The 23061-nt window shown below is 44.0% G+C and overlaps 1 protein-coding gene across 1 annotated transcript in view; it reads left to right on the top strand.

Moving 5' to 3' along the window:
* The window catches only part of LOC111068680, a 91540-nt gene that overhangs the window by 63080 nt on the left and 5399 nt on the right, over positions 1-23061 (top strand). Inside the window, exons 5-9 of the mRNA XM_041595457.1 lie at positions 10039-10230; positions 14955-15028; positions 20526-20738; positions 21276-21365; positions 21414-22500. Of these exons, the coding sequence (XP_041451391.1) occupies positions 10039-10230; positions 14955-15028; positions 20526-20738; positions 21276-21365; positions 21414-22490 (1646 nt within the window). The 3' untranslated portion in view covers positions 22491-22500. The remainder of the gene's footprint in view (positions 1-10038; positions 10231-14954; positions 15029-20525; positions 20739-21275; positions 21366-21413; positions 22501-23061) is intronic.

Here is a 23061-nt window from a genome sequence, read left to right on the forward strand (position 1 = left end):
TTTGAGTCTCCGTAGCTCCACACCCCCATCCAAACACACTACTCGCTCACTCTCTATCCCTTTTTAAGCATCAAGTTCATTCATGGCACAGTGTCCTTCATGCTGATTCTTTTGTCAGTTTGTTCTTCATCATCTGCGTCTCGGTCTGGGCTTGAGTCTCAGTTTTTTGTTTTTTGTGTTCCATGCCGTTCCTTGCCATGCCGCATCCTTGCCCCTTCCACCGGCATCCATCCATCGATCCCCCTTTGAGCATTTTGCAAAATGATGAGCTCAACATAAAAGTTGCATGGGCCCATCCTGCAAATTGAATGCAAAGGGAAGCCAAAGGGGAAATCGATATGGAACACAATACCGAGTATAATATTTGTTTGTAGGAGCTTCAAACTGAGCTTCTCCCCCCAATGTCGGTGCGGGCAGGTCTAGGGGTCAGGTGCAGGAGGCATGGCCATGGGAAACTGTTGACAATGACAGTTGTTGGGGGCCGGGAGCAATGGAAATCGAAACTCTACTCTCCGGTGAAACGAGTGAGTGGCAAAACTTTTGCATTCCACTCTACCACACTTGACTCAAACTCTGGCCTGCTGCCCGCCTCCCCACCCTCCCATCCGTCTCCTCAACAGTTCATCTCGTATCAGATCGCGGGGAAAAGCTCTTTTTTGGGCTCTCGAAATGAGCGACGGATTTGCAGCTTGGCCAGCGATGAGAAGCGGCGTAAAAGTTTTATTGAAAAAGTTTGATGAATGACAAGTTAGCTTCCTGCTAAAACCAGCCCCCTAACCACCCCGCAACCATCATCCAACCAGCAGCAGCAGCAGTGCCACTTCAATCCCTTCCCATTCCATCCCATCCCATCCCATCCCACTAACCACCCAATTGACAAGTCGGCTGGGGCTTATGTTATCAAATGACACGCCATTTAAATTTTGTTTGAGGATTTCAACTTTAATTGAGTTTAAAACTCATTCAAAAATTGAATCTAAATACGGCTTTTTTGTTTGTGGCTGATATGCACAGCGGGGGAAAATAGTTTGTGCAAAAATTAACTTTGGTCGAGCTAAGTGCTGCCCTGGGGACAGTATTTTTGTAGGCCTAAAAGCCCTCTGTACTTGAATTAAATGATTTTCCATCTTTGCTTAGTTCTCATAAATGTTCCACTATTTATTTTTTTATCCTATCTTCCCATCTATTAATATTACTTTATAGGGTTAAATAATTTAATTAATTGACTTATTTATTAATTTTCGCACACATCAGCTATGTTTTCCCCGTTTTGCAAACATCAGAGATTCTATGTTCGGTTCAATTTTCAATATTTTCCTACCATTTATCAACCCTAATTCCCATGCTATGCCACATTAATTGCTTTTATGTTTCCCGCTTATTTATATTCTCAGTTTAGAAATATTTCTAGCCATTTATCAACACCAATTCCAGCGCTTTGCAACACTAATTGATCTTAAGTTACTAGTTTTTCGCAGTTTGATTTAGTTTCCTTTGCTGGCTTGCCACACTCCGCACTCTACACTCCACACTAGTAGAGGCCCAAAGTCAAGGACGACGAGCATACTCCGTCAGCCTTGGCCGCGACAGGCATTTCAATTAATTACCCTGAAGGGTGGTGGGGCGGGGCCACTGGGGAACCGAACAGAACATCCCAGCTTTGGCCGGGGCAGCAGAGCTAAAAATATACAGACACAAACGAAACGGGGGAAGAGCAAAGCTGCAAACAAGCAAAGAATCTGCGGCAGGCAGGCAACCAGAGACGAGAGTCTGCCACAGTAATACCCTGTAAGTGTTTGTGGAGCAGCCATCAGCCCCGGCTTGAACGAATACCCTTGGATAGCAATTAGTAGAGGGTATTCCGAATACAAAAAGACAATAAAACCAAAAATAATGTATACGTACATATACACATACACATACATACATATATAAGATGAAAATAAATTAAAGCCGCTGCTCGTTTTGGCTTTGGTAATTGGCTTACTCTGCAGAGCTCTGTAGTCTGTACTTTATAAATGTATGTAAGACCTTTCCACCCTCTCGCTCCATTGCTCCATCTCGCCCCTTCAATGTTTGCTCGCTGTTGTTTTTTTCTCCTTTCAGTGCCGTTGGCTGCACTTTATTGTCCTGTCCTTTGCCATTGCTGCTCTCTCTCTCTGTCTACATCTCTGTCACCCTCCGCCCTCACCCTTGTTGCCTGCAGTATCGTTCCTTTAGGGCAGCTCAATCAGCGTATTCATTTTCCTTTGGTCTGCTACTTCTTGGGGCCCTTCTTTGGAGCTGGCTTGTGCCATTTCTGGGCCTTAATGCACTTCATAATTTCTTCATTATGCCACGCCCACACTTGGCTGGACGGACTTGAGAAGGTAATTGAATTCGTTGTCTGCATTTTGTGGTCGCTTCATTTTGTGCATTTGATGGTCTCCTTTTGCTCTTTGCCAACTGCCCTTCGTCCATCCCTTTTGGTACGGCACCGGCTTCGGCACTGGCTCCGGCTCCGGCACTGGCTCTGGCTCTGGCTTTAATTATAATTTCATTATTTGTTGTTTGTTCGCAGTCGCAGGCATTGGTGCTGCTCCTGCTTATTGCACATAATTTTTAATGGCGACCGCGATGTTTTAAGTGCAGCATGTCCTTTGAGACCTGCTTACCCATTGCCCCACAGACCATCATCTGTCCCTGTCCCTCACCCGCCCAGCCGGTCTTCGCCTGCGCTGCCGCTCTGCCACACTTTGTTTGACTGTCTCTTGTTACTCGCTTCTTGGCACACTTTCGCGCCTTTCACAGGCATTCAAGCGAAAGCAGCGACTCCGGGCACAACGGTGTCAGGACACGAGGCACTGCGACACTATCCGCTGTGTGTTGCATACCCTGTAGTAGATGCATTCAATCCCAATCCCCTTTCATGCCTTAAGATGACCCTTTGAAACGAGGAGGCCCTCATAAGTATGCAAGTATTTTTGTTTCTAGCGCAGCAAGCAGTGAACTTGCGCAAGCAGTCGTGCTCCGGAAGGAAGTGCGAAATTATGCACATCCAGGGCATCAATTGTTCGATTCTTGTTGGAGGAAAGTCTACGAGTAAGCACATGCTTGTGCATATGCATTTAAGTGTCAGGGCCTGCCACATTTTAATTTATTTAAGCGCATTCGGTGCGGCCCGGCCCGGCCTTAAATGAGTTAAGTGCATTTCGCCTCTCACATTATCTGCTCCTCGCCAATCCTTCACCGACGCCGACTGCTCTGCACTGCTTTGTCTTTTTATCTATAAAAGTGCAGGAGCTGAAGCTGGGGCCTTCCTCACTCGTTTCGCTGCCACCAATTTGTTGGCCATTGTCTGAGGCAGCAACGGCAACGGCAACGGCAGCTGAAATCCAACAATCGCGACCGCAAAAATGTGCAATAAAACAAAGCAATGGCACAGGCAAGGCACCACTGCAGCCCCAGCAGCAGCAGCCGAAAAAGTTTTTTCATTAGCCCCTTTAGCAGGGACCCCTCGCCAACCCCATTTCAGTCCAGCTCAGACTCCCCCACATGCTGCTGCAACAATGTGATGAGAAACATGGTACAAAGTTGCACTTCTTTCATTTTTCCTTACACAAATGTTGCACACACATGCCCCACATGGGCCCATGTGTGTGTGTGGCGTGGAGCCAGAGGAGGAAAAAATTATACGAAATTAAATGAGATAAGTGTCGGAGCATTGTCTGCATGGCAAACTTGCAGTCCAACTTTTTACTCTCATTTCTCGTCGCTCTTCTATTTTTTGTTTCTCTTTATCCCAACCCTCCCTCCCCACTCCCTTCCCCCATCATTTCTTTTTATTTTTAATTTTTTGTTGCTTTCCATGTGTGTGGATAAATCTGTTTTTAGTGGGATTTCAGCTTCAGATTGAAGCGTGGCACAGTGAAGGGGATTGGTTGGCAGCTGGCTGAGGAGAGAAGAGGAGGAGAGCGCAACAAAAAACCATAATTCGTTATACGATAAACTATTTTGAAAGCTTAGTGCGCGAAATTAAATTCTTATGGCATGTTGCATGGGATTAAAAGAAGGCTTTAAAGTGCCTGGCAAGGGGGAGGCGGCGAAAACTGATTGAAAATATATTATCGGAAATCCTTTTGTGGCGAACAAATTTTTAAATCAAAGAAAATTTGCATACATACATACATACATATATGGATACAAAAATGGAGATAAATCGAAGTGAAAATTTGTGCAGTAGAAATGAAAAACTAATTGAAAACACCTAAATTAAATCTGTTAAAATCAAACAAAGAAAATTGAGATAAATCTAAGAAAACTGTGATGAGAGGAAACTTCATATAAATAGATGGAAATCCTTTTGCATGTGTAAATAACATTTATGCAAAAATTGTGTTTGAATAAATGAATATTATATTGGTTTAAAATAAATTGGGATACAACAAAGGAAAAAAGTGACGACGAGAAGTTGCTTGATTAGAAATTTATTGCCAAACGAATTTTAAATATTAATTTCCCGAATGCAACTGGTGCTGGAAAAGGAACAGAATAAGCAATATGTCAGCTTACGAATGGCTCTGAGATACAAGTCTTTGGTGCTTTCTTTTCAATTTCGTGCAGCCAAAGTTTCTTTGGGGATAGATGCTGTGAATCAATATCCTTTAATTCCAGCCATAACCAGCATAGAGTCAGACTCTCGAGCAGCGTCAGTCTAGCATGCGATGTGTATTTAAACATCTCGTTTTACTCGTATTTGTGGGTTTGTGGGGCCTGATCCAAAAGAGCTAAAAGATAAAAAAGGAATGAAAAGCTGTTAAGGCAGCCAAAGGCATTTGCGAATGCTTCCGTCATTCTCCCTGTAGGCTTGTGTGTGTGCGTTTTATCTGCGAGTGCTTCGATTGAGTGAGCATCTTCAAAGGCATGTCAGCTACACCCACCCAAAACTGTCGTTCTCCCGAGAGCCTCCACTTGCACTTATATATCTATATATATTTTATTAATTTGCACTTTTATGGTAAACAAAAAGATTCGGGTTCAGTTTGGGGTGGTAAAGCGAGGTAAACATTTGGAAAAACTGCAGTCACTGGCACTTATCGACATGCCGCACACTTGAAAGTGAACGAAAGCAAATATTTTTACTGCCGCTGCCGCTGCTGGTGGTGCTGGTGCTGGTGCTGCTGCTCCTGCAGTGGTTAAAACAACACAAACAAGAACGCAGTCCCACTCCCAGCACCAGTTCCAGTCAGACCTAATAAAATCCAATGCCACTACCACCCATCCCCCAAAAGGTGGGCTGTTGGAGGAGTCTGTTGCGGTTTTTCTTTCTGTGTGTGAGGTGCAGCATGCAAAAATATTTGCACTTGACTGGCGGCTGCTGCTGCCGCTGCCGCTGCTGTTGCAGCGGAAACGGAAACATGACACCTGCACAGCCGCACACATACACCCACACACATGCATATATATTCAACAGAGCAACAGAGAAGGAGCAGGCGAAAGCGGCAGGGGGAGAGAGAGGGGAGGCATGACGAAGAGCACTGCAGCCAACGTTGGGCAAACAAACACAAACCGAGCCGAGATAAACAGGAACTTATTATGCGAGCTCATGCAATGCGGGGTAAGGTTGGTGGGGCGGGGTCAGGGATAGCGAATTGAAGGCGGATGGAGGGAGGTAACGGTGTAGGGGGGCTCTGGCATACCAATTGTAACTGCATCTGTGCGGCCGAGTGCTTTGTGCTTTATCTGAAATTATACTGGCAACAATGGCAATCCGGGAATGCCTCTCTCCGGTAACTCTTCAGCCGAGAATGTCACCCAATCAGCCGCTGTTCACGCCCCACCACCCACTCCCACCCCGTAAACCGCAAAATGCCATTCCACTGCCATCCTGTTGTTTATTGTTATGTTTGCCAATTGCCAGACCAGATCCGAACAGACCCCACACCACTCCCCGGCAGCAGTTCTCGCACCAGCAGCAGCAAACTGAATGAGGCATGGACACAACTTCACACCTTAACCTCAGCAGGTGGCAGACCAGCATCTAAGGAAATATGTGTGATAAATATGTACATATACATCTGTAGAGAACTCTAAAAAGTTCCTCTGAAATCAATAGAAATCTACATGGCATTCTAGTAAGAATATTGAAACAGGATTACTCTCTGACGATCAAATAAAATAGGTACATATATAAAATAGTATACGATCACCCCAGGAGGATCAGCACTCAGCAACATGACAGGCGCGCACCACACACCTCTGTGAAAGCACTTGGGAAAACAGTGTTTGCCTGCATTTGGGGGCAGCTGTTGGCTCCTTTTTGTATTTTTCATCAGCAGCGGCAGCTGTCGCAGCCCGAACAACAACAAATTTGTTTGTGTCACAAATAATTTAGACATTTAGGGGAATATTTTGTGTGCTCTTGTTGTTGCCCCTGCCAGCAGCAGCAGCAGCAGCAGCTGATAATAAAGCGCCTAAAACAACCATTGTCTCCAAGGGGTGAAATGGTCGCTGGCCAAGGGGAGCAAGGCAGAAGATGAGCAAGTAAAATTGAATGAAAAACTTTTGGTAAATTAAAGCCAAACAAAACCGAAAGAAAGTGCCAACTGCACATGAATATATATTAGAATTAATGCATTTCGTCAACATTTTGCTCACAATGTGAGCTACGAGTAGATGATGCAAAAGATGCCAGAGAGACATAAAACTCAGACCCGAACACGACACACAAACACACAGAAGACAGCCAGAGCACTGCGAGTGCGACTGAAGAATGCGAATGAAAATCCACTCATGTGTAACGAGGAAAAAATATGAAAATGGGAACAAAAATAAAATGGAAACCATAAACAGACAAAGTGTGTGTCAAAGAGAAACATACAGACAGGGGGCAATGGAAAGTGAGAGAGCAAGCAACAAAGAAAAAATAGACAGAAAGATAAAGAAGCTTCTTATTCCAAGGTAAACGGTATTATCCTGAAAATGAACGGCAAGCCACGAAACACGAAAAAATTAGGTTGAAAAAAGTTAGTTTAATGAAGTGGCGAGCGTGAGGAAGAATGAAAAGAAAATAAATTAATTTTCAGACCTACAACTTTCTTATAATTTGACTTAATTAGGTTCCTGGTTTGTCAGATAATTTTTAAGTTTTTTCGCTAGGATATAAGGTTTAGTCAAAGTCTTATGCCATCTATTTGTGCCATAAATTCCCAATTCTCAATTTTTATTATCATAATTCTACTTTTCTTATGCATTATTTCCACTTTGACTTAAATGCCTCTGGGTTTTTCTGTTTCGGAGGTATTACCCACAAATTCTTTCGGTACGTAAAAAACAAACGAGTCAGTAAGAGGGTCCTTTCCAATACCCTGTTTCAATAAGTATACACATATGTAAGCTTAGCCTTTATGTATCCATTACAATAAATTGTATATGTATGCGGGAGGGGATTTTGGTAGGTTGGACAGAGCGGATTGCATTATCTAGATCAGCGGCAGCCGCGCCTGGCTCCGAAAAGAAGCTTTCGTCTTTTTAGATTTATGTTGGCCAACACTGCTCAGCCATTTATTTTTTTAAGTTTTTTACATGCGCAAAGAGGATGGAACAGAATATGGTGTACATTTTACACTGATGTACACTCAGGGCTGAGTTCCATATTGGTTCCATATTAATACGGTATAAGCCAAATGAACCAGGAGCATTATCAGAAGCAACTGTTAAACCAAAGCACAGTGGCTCATTTTGTGAAAATAAGTTTTTTTCTAAAATAAATTGCTGCTGTTGCCGCGGCTCTACTTTTGTACCTGTTACTCAGTCCGTATATATGTCAGCTAATGATTTATGACGAATGATATTATATTTTATTTGTTTAAAATTTTGCTACATCTGTCTCTCACGTCTCACACCAACACGCCCTTCTAGCTCTCCTCCGTCAGAGGGCGCACACTGCACGAGGCAGAGTGTGTCATAGAGTGGGAGAAATTATGAGTAGCGGGTGGAAGGAGGTAGCGCAGATATTGCAAATTAAATTCTTCATTCTGGCAATAATAATAATACGATAGGAACCAGGTTCGGCACTCTGGTAGTTATGTTCATTCTTTATGATGCTGCGCTTTCGGTTTTTTTCTTTTCTTCAAAATTGTGCCACGGATTTTCGACCTTTTTGATGGCAGAAGGGGTTAAGTTTAAAAAAACTTGTAACAGTTTGACTTCACAGATGTCTGTATACAAAATTTAGTTGCTCTGGCTCTTTTTGTCTCTGAAAACAAGGCGTAAAACAAGACGGATGGAAGGACAGACAGACAGGGATATATGGACTCGGCTATTGATGCTTATCAAGAATATATACATGTAAATATTTATATATTTTGTAGGGGTCGGAAACGTTTTTTTCTGTTCTTAACACACATAACACATCAACTTCGACTTCTAATATATATCCCTAAGCTCTTCGTGCACCGGGTATAAAAATAAATTAAAATGAGATGAAAATGTATGACTGCGGGGGCTGTGCTGTTCGGCCCTTTTTCTACGTCAGTTTTTGGTATTTCATTCTCCACTTCTGGCTCAAAATGAAAATGCATAAGCCAAGAGTGGATTTCTACGTGTGAGTTTGGTTTCCGTATGTGTGTCTGTGTGTGTGGCATAAGCCAGCAAGCAAATTAAAATGTAACGCCAAAGGCAACGACAATTGCAGGCTGTCTACTCTGTTTCCCTCACTTCCCCAACTTTGCCACAAATTCTCTACTCACTTCCCCCTCTCTTTCTCCCCCACTTATATGTGCCTCTCTTCTCTGTATATCTCTCTTTATAACTCTCCAATTCTCACGTTCTCTTCCTACTTCTTCCACTGTTCCTCAGTGGCAGGCTGTTTTTGCCCGCTTACCTTTTTGCTGTGATGCAGTGGGCCTCCCCTCAGTCCATATCCTTCTTCTCCACCCCCACCTATCCACTCCCACTCTTTATCCCTCTCTCTCTTTGTCTTCCTGTGTGTTCTCTGTGCCTCTCCCATATTTTCATGCATTTTTATGCAGCCATTTGTCAAGCGTGTGTTGACTCTCTGTTGCCGGCTGCATTTCTCTGTCCATGAATCTCTGTGGGCGCTTCTAGGTATGTGTGTGTGTGTGTGTGTGTGTGAGAGGGTTAAATGTGGGTGCGTGTATGTGGGGGTAAAACTTTTAATTAACTAAAATTGAGGCGCCTCAGCTACAAAGAACTTTTTTTCTCGCCTTTTGAAAGAAACCGACGCCAGCAAAGGCCCAAAAAGTAAAAGTCAAGCACCATTTACCTTTTTGAGGATACCACCATCCGCAACCCCAACACCAAACCCCAACCCCACAGCCAAACCAGAACCTACAGCCCTCCCCCACAGCCCCAACAGTCCCAACAGCCCCTAGAGCCCATCCTTAGCCACGAACCACAAAGCAGACTCGAACAAGAGGCGCAAACTTTCGACAGGCAAAGTACTACAAGATACTTAAGGCAACTTGCAAGTCAATTCAACACACATCGAGCGGCTCAACAGATCAAAATCGCGTGTGTCGTTGCACGGGTTGGTGGGAGAGAGACGAATGGAGGGTTGGTGCGTTGGAGGGGAGTGTGGGTAGCGTATGAAGAAAGCCAACTTGACTAGGACATGCCCAAAAGGCAAATGACGAAAGTATATTTACTCTGTCCCCTTTATGTGGATTCGCCCTGAATCAGAAATTGTGATTTTGTGTGAAGTTGAATTTAAAAAATTTTAAATTGCTCAGACTTTGGGAGTATCCTCAGAATACTTTCATAAGAAATCAGAAACTTGGCTAAGAGCTGGACAGCTTCTTGTAGAAACCCTTGTGTGCCCTAACGAATACAAGCTACCACAGGTTAATATATGTAGATTCTTTAAAGGAGAACAAATTGTATCCGGGCAATGCTCTAAACAGGCTTTTAGTATCCATCTTACTGGTATCAAGGATCGCCAAGAATGCTAGTAAGAAAGACAAGCCAGAAGAGGCCCCGCCCCTATCTTTCAAAGGACTCTCTGACCAAATTATCTCTTCATTTATACTTACTTTGCAGATTCGGAGTTGGAGGAATTCGAGACGCCAGCACGCTACAGACCGGACTCGCTGAGCGCATTGAGTCGGGCGACCCGCTTCACGGAGGACGAGATCAAACGAATTTATCGCGGCTTTAAGGCTGAGTGCCCCACGGGCGTCGTCAAGGAGGACACCTTCAAAGTGATCTACTCGCAGTTTTTTCCACAGGGAGGTTCGTGCGGTACAGTATACTTTGTTTCGTTAATGTTTCTGACTTGAACTAGCAATGATTTTCTTACATACTAAAGCATGCTATTACATGAACGTTGCTCTTAAATAGCTGAATGGCTTGAATGGCTTACGCAACCAATTTTAATGTTTGTTAGCATTCACATTTAGTACCAAACACAGAGCAGCCAATCATCCATAGTGTTAGAGTCTATTCTCTGTTATAGTTATGTTCTTAAATATATGGACATTGTTGTAAGAATTTCCTTTGCTAAGTAGTTAAAATAGATTTAGTTTTGAAAATAATATGTGAGGATGTGCTGGCCACAGCTTTGGTTCTTTGATGTGGGATTCATTCATTCCGTTGCCTAGATTCGTTCTGGTGCACCCTCTTCCCACTTCCGTTTCGCCTTCATCGTTTCAGGAGTGTTTCTTCTTACCATTCCATTTATTCCTCAGTGTAAACTTGACTTTGCTGTCCTTCGCATTCCATTCCATTTACGAAAATTATACGCGCACATCCATTCAAATTTTCCTGTTCCATTTTCCATTTTCCTGGCCAACGTTTCTTCGACTCCACTCCACACGTTCCAATTAAAGCAATCGAGTGTCCATCCCTTCAGTGCATTCCATATGTTCCAATTATAGCAATCGATGTGCACTGGCACTGCAGTTATCCTACCACACGTGGCATTCCTCCATTCCATAAGTTTCACTTAGCCTTAATCGGTTGTGGGAATCATTGAACCGTTACGCACTTTGTTGGCAGAGGGGGCAGAACATTCCGGGGGGGGGGGGGGGGGCAGTGCATTCAAATGAAAATGATATTTGTGCTCCCTTTGCCTTAGTTATGATTACCTCCAAAACAAAGGCCAATTGACTAGAGACCCCCCTCGTTTCCATTCCTATTCCCACTCCATACCTCCCCTGCTCCGCTGTGTGTCCTGTCCCTATTCGAGATTCGAGCTTCGAGCTGGCCAAAAGTCAACTCAAGGCAAATGCCATTGATAAAAATGTATGGCCCTTGGGCAGCCGGCACTGACCCCAAAGAGTTGCTGCAGATGATCATACCGAGAGTGATGATGATGATGATGATGATGATGGTGATGAGGAGGAGCAGAAGGAGAAGGAGAAGGATGCTGGTTATACGAGCATACAGAAAGGCAAAGAGGCGACTCTTTGTTTGGACGGCTGCCCTGGCCTGGCCCTTGGCTTGAAAAATATGAAATGCAGAAAGCAAATTAGCAAAAAAGCATAAAAAGCGAAATCATGTTTCACAAGTCGCGGTCTGCTGCGGGACAGCAGGGCTAAGGGGAAAGGGGTGCAGCAAGGAGGGGCAGCGTAGGAAGGGCAGGAAGGGGGAGTGCCAACCAAGCCACCCACTTGACCTCGTTTGCACAACAAGTGAAATTTTTTCCATTTTTTTACCCTTCCCCTCAGCACAATTTACATTTACAACTGCAAAGGCAACTGAGGATGAGACCACCGGGTGAAAGAGTCGAAATTCTTTTGCCGGCCAGTAACTAACTGAATTGCTGATTCATTACATTATGTGAGAAGGGCAGGGCGAGTTCCACAACAGTGCAGCCACGGGAGGCAACTCTTGAATTAGCTGTGGCAATCCGTGGGGAACGAGTAGTTCGAGTATCAATCGAATGGACACAAGAGATCCAGAAGCCAAACATAAACTTTATTTTAAGTGCGGCACTTGCAAAAACAAAGTAAAATAACATATAAAACAGATGCTACCACACAAAAATCTATACATTCTTAGAGCCGAATTAATTGTATTTTGACAGTGAAAATAAAAGAAAGATTAATAGAATGACATCCCAAAGTGTGACACACCATTTACGAGTACTCACGAAAAGCTAATCTCTGGCTCAATACTTTAAAATGATTGAAAGAAATAAAGGAAAACTTTGATAACTGATAACTGATTAAATTCCAAGCCAATCGTTGGCCTAATGCAAAGATTCCGATTGCACAAAATTCTTACATTGAATGAAGCTGCCATCTACTTATGCCTGCAACGTACTGTACATTGTTTATAATTTCGGAATGCCTATTTTGGGATTGCTACAAATTGCTGAATCAAATTCATGCTCTCCTCGCGAGGGCATGCCCAGAGGAGGACGAGTAGCATAAATCCTATTTATGAAACATATTTTGTGTACTGCTCCAGCCCCTCGCCAGCATGCGGTGTAGAAGTAGAAAAGTTATTGCTACACATGTTTGGGCCACTGAATTATTATAATAACCCCATTTTGACTGCTCTGCCACAACAATGGCTCTGGCGGGCAGAGCCAGAAATGCGGGGGCGAATCTGTGATGGCCCTAGAAGTGGCACGCCGGGATGGAGAGTGGAGATTGGAGAGTATCGACAGCCGGAAACAGAAATAAGAAATACCAAGTAAACACGAGACTAACGTCCTTTTCCCCCTTCCACCGCTCCTCTGCCCTTTCGCTGCTCTTCTTACTCTGCAAACCCTCTTCATGGCCGCCAACCCCCCGCTGATTATTCTTATTCTTCATCGTGTCTGCCCGTTATCTGATGAAAAATAAATAATGAAATCATTTTTTATTTTGATAAGCTGCTTTCTGCCCACCACCCCCAACAAACACACACACACACACGCTGCCAGATCCTAATACGAGTTGGCAGCCCCAACAGAGGCAAAACAGAAGCAAAAAAATAAAAAACAACAAAAAAAAGCATCATCAAAGTTGGTGATTTATCACTTTTGGTCCCAGCTCCAGCTTCAGCTCCGGCTCCGGCTACATCCCTCTCCCCAGCGCTTTGTCGCTTTGTTTTTTGCCAGACTCGCGCTCCGCTTCTTTTTGGCAAATTTCTGCGCAAATTTTATAACAATTTTTACATGGCACATTTGCAGTCATTTTTGATTTGTTCGCGAACGAGCGACGAGCGACGAGCGCCAGCGACCAAGAAGATGGCAAAATGCGCGAGAGCGGCGGAAGAATGATTTCCTTTTGGAGCGAGGCTGGGAGCAGATGCCATCTTTTGGCATTGAGCTTTGACCTTGCAGCCACTCCCGCTCCCCACTCACCCGCTGGTTGGGAGTTCTGTGCGTGGTGTGGGCGTGCCACTCTGCGTCATGCGTCATAAAAACACATTAGGCATCAAACGGCTACAATAAATTTTGACAAATAAATTTATACACTCCCCCGTGCTTGCTCGTATATACAGCACAAGCACAGTACAGTACGTTTCGCCGCTTTAAGGCAGCCAGTATGCTTTGAAAGCATTTCAAATGGGATGTATACAAGACGTTGGGCATGAGATTTCGATGGGAGAAGGGTATAGACAATAAGATCAGCTACGGGTTGGCATTCAATCATTCAGTTGGTTATATTAATTATTAAATGAATTAATGACTTTTTGAAGGATGCCAGCAAATAGATTCAGAATATTCTGTATTTGATAACAGTTAGATAAAAGTTAGTCATCAGTTATTCATGCATTCATGCAGTGAATACTTTCGGGACTCTCCCTTTAGGATTATCGAATTGCAGCACTGGTACACAGTAGCGTTCTGATATGGGTTATTCGGGTATTCGTTTTATAGTCTCTCACTTTTAAAAGGCACTAAAAAGGGCATTTCTTGCTGTTGCTCTTGCTTTTGCCCTTTGTGTCCTGAATGAAATTTGATGCGACTTTATGAACTGACGTCTTTGACCCGGCAAGGAGGTGTAAACATCACAAGCGCATAAACCGACAAAAACTTCAGCATCAGCAGCATCCAAAGCATCGAAAAAAACAGCAAGAGTCATAAACATAAACGCGAATCGTAAAATTACAGCAAGGGCAGGCCAGTGAGAGCAGTGGGAATGAAATAATCAAAACATTATGTGATGGCCAGATAAAGAAATTTTTTCCAAAACTCTGCTTCCTCGTGGAGTGGAGAAGGGCACTGGAGTGAGTGCAGTGCGCTAAGTGCTCTCGGCACACACCAAGAGTCAGAGACAGAGACAGATAACAGCGTCAGACAACGCTCTCCCAGCAGAAGAACTCGTTGAGCCCCCATAAGTAGGCAACACTTTTTGTCTGTGGCAGCAGCCGCAAGGGGAATTGAAAATGTTCAAATGTTCACCAGGGCACAGCAGGGGCAGTGCCTGAGCTTATCAGCAGCCACAAGAGACACTCGCATAATTAGCTGCGAACTGTTTTCCCAACGCCCCCAGCCTCAGCCTCAGCCACAACCTCAGCGCCAGCGCCAGCTTCCATTGAAACTTTTTGCCAAAAAATGTTGACTTTTCCTGTGATAAACAGGAACGATTCAACGAAAAACATGGAAAAACTTTTATGCTTGACAAAACTGAAAGGAAAAGCGAAAAGTTTTTGTTGCCAAGACGCAGACGACGACGACGACCCACATAAAAGTTTTGACCCAAAACACTGGATCCCATTCATATCTTTATGCTGGCCCCAACTATCGAACTATTTATTCTATAGCTTCCTGTAGCTTGTAGCTTGTAGCTTGTGTGTGCATTCTATAGTAATAAATGTGTGTGTGTGTAGAGTTGATTTGATAATGTTACCAAAGCAAATCAAGTTAAATGCTTCAGCTGAGACCTAATTTGTCTCGCCAGCCATCGAATAGAACTCTCACATTTAACGCTGTATTTTTCTTTTGCTTTTCATTAAACGAACCACAACAACATCCAATCTACGACGACATCCAACAACGAAACGACATTTAACAACAGCCAACCCAACCCTATACGCACACTATGTATTTAATACACTGGATCAAGATCGCAGCGGTATCGTCAGCTTTGAGGTGAGTTCTAGCTATAAATACTATACGCACACAGATCTGGTACAGCTGGGACAAATATGATGGCAACAAATATGCAAAGGACAAAATCCTATTGTACAAATAATTCTTTATTGATGGATAGTTCATATCAATAGCAGCAGCAAAATAATTCCCCAAACAAGCCTGCCAACCACCTAAACCTGATAATAACAATGTCCTCTAAGCCATATAAAATTCTCAAAGTAAGGGCAAGCGGGTAGGAGAGACACGAGAGAATGCAATGGGAAACATTTGAGCAGCTCATTTCCGTCCCTTGTGCCTCGTGTCTCATGCCTCGTCTGTGGCTGCCGAGACACAATATCCTTGCGGTAGGTCTGCGAGGAGTCAAACTAATGGACTTTCATGTGTTCCGGGGGCGAAATTGCGATTTAGATTGGACTGGGGGGGCGAGCAGAGCAGAGCAGAGTGAAGGAAATTGAGAAATTGTCTTAGAAATCAACTTACATACAAAACAAATTGTGGCACTTACTTCTACAGAGCAGAAGCCGGAGCCCATTTGCAATTAAATCGAATCGAGTCGAGTCAAACCAAAACAAAGCAAATATCAACCTAATGGCATTGTGCATGTGTGTGCTCGCAGCAGTATAGTATATCTCATTCAGGGACACTGAAAGCTGCGCTAAATTTGTGTCTAACTACATAATTGAGCGGACACTGAGTCCGAGTCGAAGTCCGTGTCCGGGCGGGGGTGCAGAGTCGACAGCTGGCAGTCATCACTGCAGTTTATCAGTCGAATGTGCCATCGTTATCCATAATTAATCCTGCCACTCAATGGCAAGGCAAATGCGTCCAGTTCGAGTACTTCGAGTTGAACAATTCAATTTAATTCACTCGGTGCTGCTCCCTCCGACCATGATGCGGCGCAAACAGAAATTCTTGAGGTCACCACCACCACCCGAGCGGGGGAAAGCAGCATCCCATACCATCCCCTACTCGAAGAAGCAGAAGGAGAACTGGACTTAAGTACAATGAAATTACTTTAGACATTTTAAGTATAAAATATGGCTGACAGCTGAGTCGAGTCGAGTCGAGTCTAAGTCTGAGGCGAGTTCGGTGTGGAGAGTCCGCTGGGCTGAGGGAGTCGACTCGAAGCAAAAGTTGTGTGTGGCATCGTGAGTCGTCTCTAAATGAAGCTGATTTGGCTGCCACCCTGGATGGGTGCAGGATGAGCGGGCGGGGATGAGGCGCCATGGAGTGGCAGAGTGGCGCCAAATGATGCTGCAAAATGCTGCAAAGAAAGCAACAGCCATGGCAACTTCTTCTCCTCGTCCCGGGTAATCGCATTTAGTTACGGTTTATTAGTGACAGCAGCAAAACGGCAGTGAACAAAAAGCCCCAACTGAAGTCCATTGCTCTCCCAGATACATAGATGTTTGAGCGCTCTATTAACTGCCGGATCATAAAAGTTGTAATAAGTACCCCAGCACACAACCGGGCCAGACTCCTCGAGATGGTGGAGACACCAGACCCAGACCCAGACACTCACTCACACACAGCCGCCTACTCGCCCTCTAAGTCATCAAACGGAACCGAACCTCTCGGTGGCGCCTCCTTTGCAAAAGAGGTATGGGGTTTTCGGTACATTTTCGGCTTCAGAAAACTGTCGGAGTTATTGGGAAGGAGGGCAGAAGTTTTGGGTAGCTGTATAATTAGAAGTCTGGGGAGATGTATAACGAGAGGAAAATGAAGTTAACGCAGTAGTAAAACCAACTTACGAATAGTTAAACGTTCAAGGAAGTAAAAGAAATAATTAGAATCGGGTTGGTGGAAAAGGAATGAGGAGTAAAACATGTTATTTTCCCCTAAATCAACGATAATAGAAAGAAAATGTATTTACATACGAGTATGTATTACAAGTAATTTTATTAATTATAATTACTACGAAGAATTAGTAGTACCAGTAGAAGTAGATAGCACATTAAAAATACAATATGTAGTAAATAAAAATTTAAAACAAAAGAGCCATTACATATATCTTTATATCGCAGAATTAAACTGTACCTAAACTGTGATTGTGGAACTTTATAATTTAAATATACATATAACAAAGAGTTGTAACTTTCCTCCCACTCCTTATTCAATCGCAGTTCAAAAAGCTCGCCTTCAAAATTTATCATAAATAAAAGAAAACATCAACCAAAAACCAAAGTTAGTTGCCACCGAAAAATGTGACACATTTAATGGCAGCATCCGCTGCATTTTCCACAGCTTTTCTTTGCACGAATTTCCTTTCTTTCCATTCATTGCTGTTGGCAGTTTTTTCGTTCATTTTCTTGCTGGCGGGCAACACTGCGGATGGCAGCAGCCAAAGCCAAAGCAAGAGGAAAACCTCAAAAAAAAATAATGCGCCAAAATCAAAAATCAAGGAAAATGTCTCGAAATTGAAAATTGCAGAGTGTGTGGTGGGAAGAATAGTTTATAGTCCACATGGGACAGAGCTATAGTTGCCACTAGATTCGCGTGTTTCTCTGCTGTCGCTTGTCATTGTCAACATTTCTATTCCAGCAAAGACAAAGCAAAAAAAAAGCCGAATAAATTTCTGCAGATTGTGAAAAGCAGGGCCCTGCCCACCCTCTCTCTTTCCCACTTTCTGTCCCACTTGATCGACCCATTGTTTGACTGTCGTCTGCCTCTCTACCCCCCCGCACCAGTACCCCCTAGGGCGCATGCAAATTGCAAATAATTTTTCTACACTTTATTCACTGTCCTGACTGCCCCTGCAATGTCCGAACATGAACTCCACTTCCGGCTTCAAACAGCCCCAGCAAGAGGGGAATGTGTTGCAGGGTGCGGGACTCTGGTGTTGGAAAAAGCACACAATGCCATTGAAACGATGAATTATGGCGATTTTAACGCTAACTTTGTCATGCATGGGGATTCCTGTAGAAGCGACCAGGAGGAGCTGCATGAGCTGGATACCCACAGCAGAGAGAAGACACACGACAAGTGTGTACCGCCACACCACGAAAAAAACGAGGCAGATAAACGCAAAACCCAAGTCAAACAATAGAACCAGACAGAGCTCCAGAAGAGACAAAACGAAGCAGAGAAAGCAGAGAAAGCAGAGAAAGCCTTCCTAGCGAGAACATCGTGACACGAACGAGAGTAAAAAGGCGCTGCCCAGCACACGTACTTCAAATAATGAGCACAATCACGTCCGCAGTCCATCACTGGAAAACAGAAAGAGAGAGAAAACAGAATGTACAGTGACACACACACACACAAATAAGAAAGTCCCCTCCTTTGCCCATGGTGGCATCTTATCTGTGTGTGAGCCTTTGGCTTTTTGCCTGCCTCGCCATTTTTCGCCGTTGAATAATGACCTCAAAATTGTAATGACTACACGGCACGTACTCGATATAAAGCATGCCACTCGCGGCAGGGGCACGGGCAAGGGGCAAGGGGCAGAGGAACGGCCCGGCAAAAGGCAAACCCCTAGTTTTATATGTGACGGTCTGGGACTAAGTAGACTTCCGCTTTTCAATTAAGTTTCACATATTGTTGCAAGGTGTTTTATGCGCGATTTGCATGACAGTCGCGTTTATTAAACTGCCAACAGGAGTAGAGCACACACCCAGCACACATAGCACACATAGCACACATAGCACACATAGCACACAGCAACATCAGAAGTACTATGTAGCTAACAACAAGAACAATGAGAGCATAGCCAACAAACACACACAAAGCTGTCATGGCCATATTGAAATTGTGGGCTGGGCCAATATGCCAAGAGGGAAGGCAAAGTGTGTGCGACCTGTTTACGCTGGCAGAAAAGATAAATTGCTCAAGTGTGTGAGATAAAAGCAATTGAGAAGGCGTCATACCAAAGGGGAGCAACGAAAGCGCAGGAGAAGGAGAACAATAAAGAGGGGGGAACAGACAGGGGGAATGCAGTAAGAGCACAAGGCAGGAGTTGTGGCATCTACTCGTATGAATGGTGAAATCATTACTTACGAGTACCACCAAGAAGTGCCACATGAAAGTGCAAAATGAAAGATGCGGCTGGCTGCTGGTACACCACAACTTAAAAATAAGAAGTGAATTACAATAAAGGTATTCCCCTACCTATTCTCCATATTTTCCAACACTCTATCGCCCACTTAAGTACTAACAAATCTGAACGAACACGAAAATTTAATTTATATCAAAGAAAATTCGGGAAAGTGTCGCGAAAACAGGCAATAACATTTTTCCATATGTTAAGTGGCATTCAATTTCTTATTCTTATTCTTATGATTTTGCGGATAATGTAAATTTAAAATATTTTAAGCATATTTTAATGGCAAAGAATATTTATAGTCATACCTTTTATTAAACATTTTAATTGAATTAAATATCTAATGGTCTATGGGTAATATTTATTTTTTTAAGTATTTTTTATTATTTTAAAAAATCTCAGCTTTAATTTGTTAAGTCCCTCAGTTTTAGGAGTTGTTTTTCTAACAACTTTGTTGGTTCCATTCCTCCGATTTCAGCAACTCACATTAAATACTCGTATAATCCCCAATCTCAAAATCATTGATGTCCAAACTGCTGGTCAAGCCGAGATAAATTCTCAAAATCCGCTTAATCACTCAACACCACATCCACCGCACATTCCTTCCCTTCCTCTCTTTAATGCTCCTCCAGAATTTTCAATTTTGAAACTTTGTTGTGCCACTTTTATACTCTCTGCCATTTGTCTACGTCGGAATGGTCGAAAGTTTCTTGCACTTCGTCTTACATCGTGCCAGTTTTTTTTGTTCTATTCCATTTTCAGTTTGATAAATTAGTTGGACGTCGCAATTGCCCAAATGGCCAGAACAAGACACAAATGATGCCTCTGGCTCCAGATCCCTGCTCCCAGCTACCAGTTCTATCTATCTGCTATTTGCTTCTGGCGCTTCTGGCGATTCTGGCTCGTTTTGCCAGTGGTCTCTAGACCTCATCTCCCATCCGGTTTGCCATTCGGTATATGCAAACTCAAGAAGACTCAGTCCTATGTCAGCTGTGGCTGTGGCCCTCCCGAAATATCTCAACACCTCCAGTGCACAGTACACAGTCCCAGAGAGGGAAGGGTGTCAGAGACTCCTCCTAGTCGTAAAAAGTTTCGCCCATTCTACCGCAAGTTCTTATCTAGGTACATTTGTCATACAAAAGCATACAAATAAATGTCTACTTCAGCAGCAGGAACAGCAGCAGCAGCAGCAGAAGCAAAAAAAACAGATGAGGGGAATGGGCGGTTGGGTGGCTGGGTGGCTGGGGCGGAATGAGGCATGACAAGGCTGATATGGCAGACGCTACGTGCTCATGGTCGGCGGTTTACGAGCAATTTCTTAAAACATATTTTCAATTTCTTTTATACCTGTAATTCTGTATGTCCCATGTCTCCATGTCTGCTTGGGCCCCGCCTCTTGGTTCTCTCTGTTTCAGTTGTATATTTAAGCGAGCTTTTTTCTATTTGTTGTTGTCACAGGACTTTGTTCAAGGACTTTCGATACTGTCGCGCGGCTCGGTGGAGGAGAAACTACGCTGGACCTTCTCGCTGTACGACATCAATGGTGATGGCTTCATTACGAGGGAGGAAATGACTGACATTGTGACTGCCATATACGAGCTGATGGGCCGCCTGCCCGACGAGTGTCCCGAGGAGGAGAAGATCAAGGGCAAGGTGGAGCAAATCTTTCAGGTAAGCATCCTGCCTCTGGCTCTTGCTCTGTCCTTCAGGCAAAATCTGAAACAATTCCCAACCATTATTTATGCTAATTATACAATTTGAATTTGTGTCTGGACGAGTGCACGAACATGAAACTTATTTACTTTGCATTATGCAAATGCCGAAAATTGTCTATTTCAATTTGCTGGCCAGAGCACAGAACAGAACAGAACAGAACAGAACACAGAACACCCAGCCAGATTGAGCGTGGTGAGTGGGGGAGTGGGAGGCTTGCGACTTGGCTTGCCAGTCACGCATTGTCATTAGCGGTCGTGTTGCCCGTTGGGCTTAAGGATGGCATTCGAAATAAATTGAGCAGAGCAAATTCGCACGCGGCACTGCTTGTACTTAAATGATGTTTGGAGAGAGCCAAATTAATGATGGAAATCATTCACACAGTCCATCCGCCAAACTGTCATTGCATACTCGTAGTCCTAAGTGTACAGATATGTATCTGTAGCGATACTAGCATATCGTTTCACACTTGAAATCCCCCCTTCTATTCCACAGAAAATGGATATCAATCGCGATGGTGTTGTGACGCTTGAGGAGTTCCTGGAGGCCTGTCGCAACGATGATGCCATTTCCAGATCCATGTCCGTGTTCGATACATCATTCTGACCATATCCGACCGACAAGGGCGATGAGTACACGGTGCGAAGGCCGCGACGCAGTCGCAGCCAGCAGCAGCAGCAGCGACAGGAGCCAGAGAAACGTAAGTCAAACCACAAGACGAAGAACAAGCAACAGCAAAAACAACAACATAGCACTAGACACCAAGCGGCAGTCATAGGCTGCCACATCATTGACATGGACGGTGGCAGTAGCAGCAGCACCACAACCACAACAACATCAGCCACAGCAACGGCCAGCACGATGAACTGCAACATGCACCACCAGCAACAACATCACCACCACCACCAACACCACCAGCACCACCACCACCACGAAGAGGAAGATGAATACGATGATGAGGAGTATGACAAGAGCGACGACGATGATGTTGATGATGATGATGATGATGATGATGATGATGATGAAGATGAAGACGGCATAAGTCGCACGGCCATTTGCCGGCACTGCCAACGTCCACAATGGGAAGTCCTGCAGCGTCCAATGCGCCAATGCCGATCGCATTCCAAGTCCACGTCCAAGTCGCGCAAGCGCAGCAAGAGCAGGAAGCGCCAGCCAAATCACCAAAAAACGAGGCAACACCAGCATCAGCGCCAACAGCATCAACAGGCACGATGGCCGGAGCTGAACGTGGCTAACGAGCAGGCCATTCGGTTCCGCTGCCCGCAGGTGGGGCCGCAGGTGGGTCGCGACCTGCACACACCGCAGCCCATGCACTTCCACCATCCGCAGTCGCAGTCGCAGTCGCAGTTACAACCGCAGCCACAATCGCAGTTGCAGCTGCAGGTGCCGCAGCAGTTTGTGTCAAAAAAGAGCAAAAGAAAATCCCGACAACGTCAGCAGCAGCAAAAGGAAGGCACAGAGTACACTCGAAGTCCAGCCCGTGTCCAGCCAAGAGCGGCAGGAGTGGCAGCCGGAGGAGGGGCAGAGGTAGCTCAGCTGCCTTTGCCCCCATTGAACGTGATTGTGGGTGGGCCGGAAGAGGGAGAGGCTGAGGGAGAGGAGCAGCAGCTGCCGCACACACCGGACTCCCCATCGCTGGTGACGGTCAGCACTTGGTACACGGTGGCCAAACAGGGTGTCTCCTGCTAATCTGTGTGCAGTGAGTATCCGTATCCACGACGATCCCTGAGTCCCAATGCCAAACGCTCTCTCTGCGACATTTCTCAGTTAACCTTTTGAGTCGGTCGAGTTGTTGTTGTTGTTCGTTTCTAGATATACATAATTAATAATATACATATACCAAAAACATACTCGTCAATATACTTACAATATATATACGTATGTACGTACTACGTACCTATATATTTTATGCATACGAATGTATATTTGTGTGTATGTATGTGTGTTTTTGTTTTAAGCTAAATTTGTTTTTCTTTTTTTTTTTTATCTATTTAATTGTATTTACATACTTATATATTTAATTGTTTTTTTTTTGTGTAATTAGCTAAATTAAGTTTTCAGAGTTCGTTATTCTCTCTGTGTATGTATGTATTGTACATTAATCGATGTTGCAAACTGTCAAATGTGTTATAGTCTTTAATATAGATATATCCATGAAAATTATACATATATATAATATATAGGTTGATGAATTGCATAACAGAAAAAACTCAAATAAATTTATTTTCAAAGAAAAAAAAAGGAAAATTTGTAAACTTTT

The sequence above is a fragment of the Drosophila obscura genome, unplaced genomic scaffold (genome assembly GCF_018151105.1).
Source record: "Drosophila obscura isolate BZ-5 IFL unplaced genomic scaffold, ASM1815110v1 contig_73, whole genome shotgun sequence".
Taxonomy (NCBI): Eukaryota; Metazoa; Arthropoda; class Insecta; order Diptera; family Drosophilidae; genus Drosophila; species Drosophila obscura.